At 34.1% G+C, this 11,222-nt stretch overlaps 2 protein-coding genes, 1 long non-coding RNA gene and 1 other non-coding gene across 4 annotated transcripts; 2 read left to right on the plus strand and 2 right to left on the minus strand.

Moving 5' to 3' along the window:
* Positions 1–1,355: 1,355 nt before the first annotated feature.
* On the minus strand, positions 1,356–5,464 carry LOC106776180 (protein LHCP TRANSLOCATION DEFECT). Its single transcript, XM_014663543.2, has 2 exons — positions 5,138–5,464; positions 1,356–1,777 (listed from the first exon to the last, which is right to left on the minus strand). Exons 1-2 carry the CDS (start codon positions 5,411–5,413, stop codon positions 1,523–1,525), a joined length of 531 nt encoding a protein of 176 aa, XP_014519029.1. The 5' UTR covers positions 5,414–5,464; the 3' UTR covers positions 1,356–1,522.
* A 184-nt stretch (positions 5,465–5,648) lies between these two features.
* TRNAM-CAU lies at positions 5,649–5,720 on the minus strand. Its single transcript has one exon. It is a non-coding gene; the product is annotated as a tRNA-Met (tRNA).
* Positions 5,721–6,975: 1,255 nt separating this feature from the next.
* Positions 6,976–9,828, plus strand: LOC106775453 (disease resistance RPP13-like protein 4). Its single transcript, XM_014662577.2, has 2 exons — positions 6,976–7,352; positions 7,610–9,828. The coding sequence occupies exon 2, from the start codon at positions 7,629–7,631 to the stop codon at positions 9,222–9,224; it is 1,596 nt and encodes a 531-aa protein (XP_014518063.1). The 5' UTR covers positions 6,976–7,352; positions 7,610–7,628; the 3' UTR covers positions 9,225–9,828.
* A 183-nt stretch (positions 9,829–10,011) lies between these two features.
* LOC111242665 lies at positions 10,012–10,401 on the plus strand. Its single transcript, XR_002669946.1, has 2 exons — positions 10,012–10,174; positions 10,301–10,401. It is a non-coding gene; the product is annotated as an uncharacterized LOC111242665 (long non-coding RNA).
* Positions 10,402–11,222: the final 821 nt, after the last annotated feature.

Consider the following 11,222-nt stretch of genomic DNA (forward strand, 5'->3'; position numbering starts at 1 on the left):
GTAAAAATAAATAAAGAGGTTTATAAATAATATTTTCTAATGCAAGTGTGCATGGACAAGAAAAATATATAATTGCATTTTCTGTTTCTTTAATTTAGGCATGAGATAACTTTTTAAAGTATTTCAGCTAATTAGATTTATTTANTCAACTTAAAAAGTAAATAACTGTCCTTTGCTGTTATATTTAGGTGTGATGAAGCATTGAACGTAAGCACTTCNNGATCTTTAATCCAACCATCAGGTAATATGTCAAATCCCATATCGAAAATACTAGTTACACTGATGGGAAGATTATACTACAAATTTAAGATGCACCACCACTGTNAACATACTTACCTGGACAGGGTCAATGGATGATCAATAAGGTCCATGTCCTAGAATGGNAGCCTTCATTGCACATGGAAGGAGTGTTATTCTAAGGTCTGTCCAAGTGACAGAACCTATGTCATAATTTGTGGTTGTGGAGCCTGCGTACGCGCGGCTCCTTCTGTTTTAGTAAAAGGTGTATTATGCAGTTCTTGGTTACTCGATGTAATTTTTCTATGTTTTACAGTATTTTTTTCTGTTGTATTCAATCATTACGTTGGTTTCTGAATGTTGTTCATTTAGCTTAGCAGTGTCTTTTCTAAAATAATGAAGCATTATGGAAGTCAGATCTGGTTGTGTGTGATTGCTATGATCTTTTCTCAAATAATGAAGCTAACTTTGTTTCGGTACTTAATTTGCATTTTTGAAGGCTGATCTGGTTATGTGATTGTTATGAAGCATACCTCAGTTTAGTTGCAAACTTGGATGCTTTCAATCTCAGAACTATAACTAAGTTTGGATATATTTCAATACATATTCATGCAGAATTTAGTTTTCATTTCCAAACCTAAAGCTTCTTATCTCAAAACCTAACTTTCTTCAAGGGGTCAACAGTTTTAACTGCATGCATGTGAATTAACTCTTTGGAACTAATGACTGAATTGATTGATTATAATGCCTTAGAAGAATTAAGACTCTTTCTATTATAATTTAATTATGAATTGGTTTAAAATTTTAGTTTTTGTAATAATTATATCTAGGGTAACTAGTTGACAGTTTTCAGTAAAGCATGCATTAAAATTAAACTCCTAATCAAGACTCTTGCTAAAATACTTGTCCTTTAGCAATATTTAACTTTAGTTTATCTGTTATGCCAGAAATAAAAGATATTTTAGTTTATCTTCACTCATTATAAAACAAGTCCATTAGATCAAAATATAGAATATTGTTAGAATAAAAACATGTTTTTAATTGTTAAGCATGGCTATATTTTTTATTTGTAATTGCCTAAGGTTGTTTGACGTAATAATTGAAATATGTTCAACCAATTTTAAAATTATGCATTGTCATAGACATGAAGAACTCTTGGTTTTATGACTATTCAAATCCATTCACATGATTAATCCAAAGCATATAAACTAACAGAGTTCAAAAGTTATCAAAATGTTAGCAACTATGTAGCTGAATAGGCATGCTCATGGTGGAAACAAACAAATCATGCCCTTTGCACTGAAAAATTAAGAATGAATTCTTTAATTTCTTCGTTGGCTCGGTCCAATGCGGTCCTACCCTCTCTATCTTTTACATCATATTTTGCTCCAGCTCTCAGGAGTTCTTCAATTTTTGGCTTGTCACCTTCTGATGCAGCTAATAGGAGAAGGATGTCCACAGGGTGGATGTTTAGGCTTAGAAGGGCTTCCATTTTATCATAGGTTCCATCTACTGCAAGCATCCCCATGTAGTTGAAGTACTGTATAATTTTATCAAATGTGAATTATATTATGTGCAGCAAAAGGTTATGATCTCATTGTAAAGTTCATTGATGCTTTTAGAAATAAAAGCACTTTCTCTTCCAAAACTTAATTTCCAAAATTACTATGGAAACTCAATCTAAGAACATGAAAAGTAAATGAAAGTTAGAATAAAATAGATACCCAATAGAGTTACAGTTTGAACTGAATAATACACAAACAATTTAGATAAACTAATGCAGAGAAACTTCGTACAAAGTGTTTGCTTGACTTATCTGTGACTCAAATGTTTTTGAGTTCTCAAGAATATCACTATGATGAATTCATCACATTGTTACCATTTACTAAAGTTCTGTAACTAATGCTCTAGTTTTTAAGTTTCCATTTACTAAATTGCAGTTAGAGTGACTCCAAGAACAAATCCTAGTAATGCATAAACATAATAGTTAACAGTTGCAGAAGTTTAAAATTTCGAATCAACAAACATCGTTCACATTCCTTAGTAGCTGTAAACTCCCAGTAGAGAAAAATAACAAGGGCCTATCTTTTTAACAAGATAAAAATAACTTAATGGTAACTTAAATAGGACAAAGAACAGACAAATTTGGTTCTATCTTCATTAGTGCCTCTTTTATTCAATTATGTTCTTGCCTACTTTCCCCTTTCGTTTACTTACAATTCTTTTATTATAAAAAACTGTTAAAAAGTTCCAATCTTATCCTAAATATGGAAGCATGTAAGCAATAACAGGACATGAACAATCTTATTAAACTAATAAGTATGAGAATAAGAACTTTCCTCCAATAGTTTCTGCTTCATAAAAAGTAAGACTACTCTAATAATCAAACAAAAAATATTTTGAATAGAGATAACGAAATTGAGATAATGATTATATTACATTTTTGTGATAGTAGTTTGCAACTATAAAATTTTGCAGAACGGAGTAGCATCAGTGTTAAACGTCACGTCATTTTCTTATTGGACGCTCAATTTCTTAGTTGGAGTGATATTAAAGCTAAACAAATATCCAACTAACAGAAGTACCAGTTAACTCTGTTTCAATCCCACATCGACAATGCTAGATATAGAAACAGGAATAATAGACTACAAATATGAAATGTGTCACTCAAACCAAAATACTTACCTGGACAGGGTCAATGGGCGATCAAGAAGGTCCATGGCCTAGAAAAGTGACTTTCATTGCACTTTGAATGGGTGCTTTTTTAAGGTCTGTCCTAGTGACAGAGCCTATGTCATAATTTGTTGAAGTGGGGGCCTGCGTTCGCGCGGCCCCTTTTAATCCTATTTCTAATATTTAATAATAGCCATGTTTATGTCTCCTGATATTAGCTTTTCTGTTGCTGTAGATGTAGTGGTGATATAAGTATTTTATCATGTGGCTGCAGATGAATATTCAATCTTTCTTGGCTCGGTTTACTCAGTATTTATTGTGTTTGTTTTATTGGACTTTGTTTCAGAGAATAGTTGAATAGGTGAGTGTATATTATCAGTGGAATAAACTTCTACCAATGTGGATGTTTATTAAATCAAAGAATATCCTATTAAGTTGGAACCTTTGAAAATATAGGGATGGTTTGCTTTTCTAGATGGAGTCTTTGATACCCTAACCAGTTTATAGACTGGCCTTTGCTACAGCATTCAGTCTAAAAACTTGATGTTCATTCCTTGAGAACTTGAAAAATCTATATTCTTTTAGTTCACCATCAAGAAATGGATTTGAAAGAAAGAATACACCACTGGCACATGGGAATAAATAATGAGGTCAAACTTGTCAATTAGTTCTCTTCTCATAGTCCATTGGAAGTTGTTCTTGGGAAAAGAAATGAATCATGTTTGGGGATTTTTTGCTTCTCTTATTGTCTATTGGAATAACTTTATGACAAAGGTAAACTAGGTAAAAAATATTTCTACCCAAGTCTCAAACCTCATTCTACCCTATCTCCAATCTCAATCCTGCAAAAGTATTCTGTTTCTTTTATCAGTTCTTCATGAAGCCATAGACTTGATACCTAATTCTTCTTTCCTCACACCACTCTGTCCCTCCACCTTATAACCTGTATTGTACTTAGAAGGGATGTTGGCCTAAAGTCTGTTCAGGTGGTGTACTAGTATATTTTTTAAGTTTATGCCATTTTAAATTTGATGACATTGTAAGAGATTGTTCTTATAAGTGGATTGATTCAAGATTCCATAACAAATATGCATAACGGTAAAGAATGGATGGGATGTGAACGGACTTCTATCTATTTTCTAGCAGATGTGGCAAGATGAGTTGACAAGTGTCTTACCATTCTCCATGTATTAAGTGACTACCTTGAGCAGAGACCTAATCCATTTACAATTTATATTATTCCATGACAATCATGTCTTAGTGGAGACTTGTTCGTGAGGTATTTTAATAACAATATGGAAGATGAGTCAATCACAGCACAAAATTGGGTAAAAGATCAAGCAGATTTAAACAGATATTCATCATAGCAATTCCAACCCAAATCAACTTTCCAGCCTAACAGAAAATCTAGAGTGACTCAAGACAAATCCTAGTTATGTATAAACATAATAGTTAACCGTTGCAGAAATTTAAAATTTCCAATCAACAAACACATTCATATTCCTTAATAGCTGTAAACTCCTAGTAGAGAAAAATAATAAGGGCATATCTTTTTAACAAGATAAAAAAGAGTTAATGGTAACTTAAATAGGACAAAGAGCAGACAAATTTGGTTCTATCTTCATTACTGCCTCTTTTATTCAATTATGTTCCTGCCTACTTCCCCTTTCGTTTACCTATAACTTTTTTATTTAAAAAAACTGTTAAAAAGTTCCAATCTTATCCTAAAAATGAAAGCATGCAAGCAATAACAGGACATGAACAATCTTATTAAACTACGAAGGATGAGATTAACAACACTCCTCCAAGGGTTTCTCCTTCCCAAGAAGAGTTTCTCTTTCCTCACAAACTTTCTAATTCTCTGAATGTGCCTTTATTTACCAAATCGATTCCCTCAATCTGACTCCCTAACCCCTTTAAGAACATAAACTCACTTTTTTATTCCTCTTGCCACATGAGATTGGAAAATCCTAATGTAAATGAAAAATGTCCCCACTTCTTACAGCCACCCCCAAAACACAGACCAGCTATGCATAGGCATAATCTCTCATGTCAAATCTCCACAAGCTCAAATTTTTCCAAACAGCTAACATGCACATATAATCTTACCCCTACCTTAATGTAATTTCCTAACAAAAATAACAATGAACTTGAACAGCATTACCACATGCCCAAGCATGACACAATTGTAATAACTAACAACTCTCTAACAGCTTCAATCACAAACCTGCTCCACATCATCTCTGTCGAAGTCATCACGGCTCTGGCTGCCATAAATGCCAGCACCTTCTGCATCAACACCGTTCTTCCCGAACCTGAACCAGCACGTGGCTCTGGAGCCGTTGGAGGGGCCAATTCTAGAGGTGAGACTGAGCCACCCAACACTTTTTTTTATGCCCAGAAACCTTGAGGCCAAGTTTGAGGTAGAAGCGTGAGGTGAGGGAGAGAAATTTTTTAGCTTGGAAGTGACGGGGTGGTGCGTGATGCATGAGATAGAAGCCATTGCTGTTGAGTTTTGAAACAGCAAGCTTCTGTTGTGAAATTTCACTTCTTTTGTGTTGTGTGGTGCTATCCACACACGTGTCTCATAGATGCTATCCACTAACTCTGCAGATTTTCTTCTCACACCCCTACTTTTCTTTCTTCACCCTACAACTTTATTTATTTTATTAGTAACAAAAAGAATAATTGAGAAAGAGGAAGAACAGATGAAAATTAAAAAAAAAACAACTTTTAAATATCAGAGCCTGGTTTCGATCCAGGGACCTGTGGGTTATGGGCCCACCACGCTTCCGCTGCGCCACTCTGATATTTGATGTTTTTAATTTACTTTAAAATAAAATTATTCATAATGAATTAGGGTGCATGATTAGAATAATGTACCGAAGTTGCAAACTATGGGCTAGATTCACCCTATAATTCCAGAGGAATAAAAAAGCTCTATCAATCTTGCTGATAAAGACAAAATTGCAGCACCCTTACTCATGAAAAACAGTCACTAAAAAATAACCTGTTATTCAATTTTTCATTTCATATTGAAACACTAATTGTCAAACTAAACAGCACTCATTATAAGCAAAAAGTAATTATATTAGTGTATTGCATTTTCTCCTGTATTGAGTCTATATTGATACTTGACATGTACTGGCAGATCTGGTCAAGCTACAAGTCTTTTGAACCAGAACGACAATGCCTTCTATCAATCCTATGATGTTTTACTGTCAAAAGCCCAGCCAAGTGATTTGAAAAATATCTTCTCACTTCTTATTGAAGCTTCATCAATCTCTACCCTTTTACATTTCTATTTAGTTAATGCAAAATGGAGAAGTACTTAAATTTGTCTGAAGTATAGGAGAGATCAGAGACCAATCTTTACTTAGTAGTAACAATGTAATGAGATAGTCACATATGCTTGCCATTATACACTGAATTTTAATCTAATTATAGCATTTTAGGCATGAATGAGAGTTGCAGCACATGCAGTTTTTATGCTTCAAGAAAGTTTTTGGTTTGCTAAAATATGCTATATTTTCATTTGTGACAATAATTTTCTTACCAAATTGCTAAGATTAGGAAATTATGTTTTGCTTTTACTTGTTCTCAAATTTAATTCCTTGACTAGCTCCCTATCTTCACCACCTGTTTGTCTACCCCTTCTTTACTGTGGATTCTCAGTCCTGAATTCTCTAAAGATCTTAAAGACTTAGGGGTTATTGTTATAGAAGAATAAAAAGTGAAACTACTGTAATAATCAAACAAAAAATCTTTAGAATAGATATAACGAAATTGAGATGAGGATTTTATTACATTTTTGTGATACTAGTTTGCAACTATCAAATTTTTTAGAACGGAGCAGCATCAGTGTTAAACGTCACTTCATTTTCTTATGCAGTTTGGAGTGATATTAAATAGACACATAGATCCAACGAACAGAAACACCACTTAACTCTGGACATTTATTCTAACATTTAAAGTGCTCTGTTTCAATCCCACATCGACAACGCTAGATATAGTAAATGGAATAATAGACTACAAATATGACATGTATCACTCTGAACAACATACTTACCTGGACAGGGTCAATGGACGATCAAGAAGATCCATGGCCTAGAAAAGTGACGTTCATTGCACTTTGAATGGGTGCTTTTCTAAGGTCTGTCCCAGTGACAGAGCCTATGTCATAATTTGTTGGAGTGGGGGCCTGCGTTCGCGCGGCCCCTTATTATTCTATGTTTGAAATTTTTAAAATTCTCTCATGTTATTACTGAATTATTTGAGTAGTATCCTGTAAATTTCAAGGAATACTTCATTTACTCTAAAGGGCTACTTGTGTTTAGGGTAAGTTCAGAATCAAGAAATGGATCATGTTTAGACTACTGTGGCAGCTTTGGGAATTCTTTTCTTTGCTTCTTATTGTCTAATGGAATAACTTGATGACAAAGGTAAGCTTGGTAAAATATTTCTCTCCAATCTTACGCGCCATTATCTCCAATCTCAATATTGATTAAGTATTGTTTCTTTTATCAGTTTTTTGTGTGATCATAGACTTGATACCTCAATCTTGTTGCAAAACTTTATTGCTTCGTTAATTGATCTTTCATAGTCTCAAATCACCACACCACTCTGTACCTCCATCTTATAGGAAAAAATATAGTTTCTTTCGTCGATTTTTCTATAAATTCACTAGTCTGTTCTTCAGTCTTATCGCAGAAAAAGAAATGTCTATTCGGACAAATCCCATGAAAGCAGTGCCTACATTGTTGAAACTTTTGGTGACTGTAGACAAACAAGCAAAATTGAAGGATTTGAAAAATGAGTTGACCAACATAAAGGATTTGTTTTCCAAGGTGAAGAAAAATGAACAAGATCTACTTGACAAGTTAACAAAGGTGGATGGCTATCTTCGCAACAACGACATACCTAAGTTGATGGAAGACGAGGAAACGATTTGCAAGGAAATAAAGGAATCAACTAAAAAGTTGCTGCCAGCTGATCAAATCCCACAACCTGAAAAAGCAAATAAAGAAGCTACTGCATCACCCCCTTCAACCCAACAATCTGAGGAGTTGGGAGTGATTGAGAAAAACTATGAGAGCCTTGGTGATACTGAAATGAAATGCTTGAAGTCTCTCTTACACTTCCCAGAGAATTCTGTCATGAAGAGAAGGAATATAATCCTTTGGTGGGTTGGAGTGGGTTTAGTTGAAATGGAAGCAGCAAAGGAAAATGGTGAGTATGTGTTTGGAAAGCTTATGGATCATAAATTAATTGTACCAGATAAGTATGACTGTGTGAATAAATTATTTAAAGTTAATCCTTTGGTTTATGGTATTCATGAATCAAGGAAGAAAGCAAATGATGAAAAAAAGCCTTTTCAAACTTACTCAGAAATAGTTACCTCGTCTCATCATAGTGATTCTCCTGCATGTTTAGCACTTAACAAACTAAAAGTTGAACTTAGTGATGCGTTTGGTTCTAAATCTAACCATTTCAGAGGTATTTTTAATACTGGTGCAAGTTATCTTATATTTGGATCCCAAAGGATGGCCAAAATGAAGAAGTTGCAGGTGCTTCAACTTGGTCGTTGGCTGCACGCTTCGCCAAAACATCATATTGAAGTGAACAGCGAAGAATTCTTAAAGGAGTTAAGGGATCAAGAGAAATTGAAATATCTTAGCCTTCGTGGAATATCAAGAATATCTCAGCTGCCAGACTCCATTTTTCAACTTAAGAGCCTAGAGACTCTCGACCTCAAGGCCTGTCACAATCTAGAAACATTACCAGGTGATATTGCTTTATTGATAAACCTCAAACATTTGAATATGTCTCAATGCTACTTGTTGGATAGAATGCCAAAGGGGATTGACAGGCTGAAAAAGCTTGAAGTACTAAAGGGATTTGTGATTGGTAGTTCTGACAAGACTCCTTGCAAAATACGAGATCTTGCAAATTTGTCAAAACTAAAGCAACTCAGCATACATATAGAAAGTGGGGCTATTCTCGGAGATATAGGGCCTGAATTGGGACATTTGTCAGAGCTTGAGAAACTAAAAATATCATGGGGTGTGTTTCACACAAGGTACTCTAAGATTGAGGTTAAGCTGCCTCAAAAGTTGAAAAAGTTACATCTTGAAGGCTTTCCTGGACAACATATTCCAGAATGGTTGAAACCTGACAAGATAACCACAAGTTTGTGTGAGCTATATATTACAGGAGGAAAACTCCAAAGTATGGATCTTCAAGGATATGCTCATGTGTCTTGCTCATTGCAGATCATACGGCTCAAGTACTTACAAAATTTAAATATTAACTGAATCAACTCATTTGCTGGATCTGTTACCTGTTGTGCAGTGCAGAGAATAAAATATGCTCTAAATTATCATGAATTTGAATAGAGAGCATTCTGAGTGAAGAAAGGTGAAAGCATGTATCTATGTCGTACTACTATTTACAGAATTTTATGTACATGTTCTAAATTCTATTGTGTCAAGCTATGTTTTCCAGGCAAGAATAAAGGTAAGCTGAAAAATACAAAGAAACATGCCTTATATGACGATATCTATACCTACATTTGGTTGTATGTTTACCTACCTCCTATCCTCAGCTTATGTAATTGATATTAAAAGAAGAGTGGTGATAAGTTCATAACTGATACATGAGCACAACTATTTTTCATAAACTTCAATCAACATCTATACTCCTTAATCTGGCTTAGAATATTTTTTTTATGACAGTTTGCAGCAACCAATTCAGAATGGAGCAGGTCTAGTTCAAGGTCTTATTATAAGAGAACTCAAATAGTACAGGATTGTCCTGCTGTTTTGGACATTCTTCCATAACTGGTGCGAAATTAAAGCTGCAATGTTAATTCTACTTGCAGTATATTAATGAAACACTGGTTCTTGAAGGCAAATCCTTCCTACTTTTAACACAGTTTACCCGAATCCTTTTTCTTAAGTTAAACCAAGCACTCAAGGGATCTGAAACCTTTCCATGTTCATATAGTCTACTAAATCCCACATTGAAAACATTACTTACAATGGCATTGAAAATAGACTACAAAATTGAGATTTGTCACACTAAACAACATACTTACCTGGACGGGGTCTATGGATGATCATTAAGATTCATGGCCTAGAGAAGCAACTTTCATTGCACTTAGAAAGGGTGTTTCTCTAAGGTCTGTCCATGTGACAGAGCCTACGTCATAATTTGTGGTAGTAGGGACCTGCGTCCGCGCGGTCCCTTTAATTGATTTTCTATGGTAGTAGGGACCTGCCTATTCTTTCTAGTTTAATTTTTGATGTTTTTCTGTGTTGTATTGATTTTTGAGGTTCTCTATATTGTCTCATACATTTGCTTACACTGATATTGTATGAAATTATTGCAGCTCTTCAACCCACTGTAACCATTCTCTACAGGGGAAAGGTTCGATCAAGCATGCACTCACTTCTGCATACTTCTTCCACATCCAGACAACACAAAAAAATAAAAACTTATGAAAATGTTCTTATCTAACTAAATGTTATAAAGAAACAACCTAACAAGTAGTACGATGTTTTATCAGTTAATTTACTCTACTGTTTTTTTCTCAACAAGTTATATTAATAGTAGGACACTTGGATGCTTTAACCTTTACAAAAAATATATACAAGGTTTTTCTTCTGCATTTTTCTCTAAATCTATATTTTGATGCAAAACTTATGGATTTGCATGTTACTTTCACTAAAACACAACCCTCTCATCACAAATTCTACATAAAGTAAATCAACATTATTGTTCCTGAGTTATTGAATCTGCATCATTCCACATCTCTCCTGATTTATTTTACTGTTGCCCTTAACTTTTATGTCAATGAATTTCTCTATTTGGATCTTTGGTGGTATGCACTCAAAATATTAATTTGTATGACATACTCAAATCTTAAAATTTATGTTTGGTAGAATTAAAAAATCATTTTGAGAAACCGTGTCTTAAATTCTTAAAAAACAATACAAAATATTATCAGACACTTGTCGCAGTCCAAGATTTCCCAAGATTACTGCTTCTTATTATAACAGCTCATTTCTTTAAGATTACACTATCCACTCTACATTTAAAGTATGCAAACTCTATTACAAGAATATTTCTTCCGTATTTAGCTTCACCTTAGCAGTGCATGGTTTCGTTACGTCAAAGTTTTTCCCTAAAGTAGAAAAGACCCACTTAACAAGAGCAAACATAAAAACAGTACCATGTTTTGAAGTATGAAAAATTCAGATGAATGTGTTTTAACTCTTAGAATAAAATGATAAAAATGTTCATTCAATTAC

This window comes from Vigna radiata, chromosome 10 (genome assembly GCF_000741045.1).
Source record: "Vigna radiata var. radiata cultivar VC1973A chromosome 10, Vradiata_ver6, whole genome shotgun sequence".
In the NCBI taxonomy this organism is placed as follows: domain Eukaryota; kingdom Viridiplantae; phylum Streptophyta; class Magnoliopsida; order Fabales; family Fabaceae; genus Vigna; species Vigna radiata.

Bases quoted from the DNA above. Each gene is read 5' to 3' on its own strand.
- LOC106776180 (XM_014663543.2), bottom strand. From the start codon at position 5,413: ATGGCTTCTATCTCATGCATCACGCACCACCCCGTCACTTCCAAGCTA. The intron at 1,778-5,137 runs GTTTGTGATTGA...AAAATTATACAG, and splicing joins ACAGAGATGATGTGGAGCAG to TACTTCAACTACATGGGGAT.
- LOC106775453 (XM_014662577.2), top strand. From the start codon at position 7,629: ATGTCTATTCGGACAAATCCCATGAAAGCAGTGCCTACATTGTTGAAA.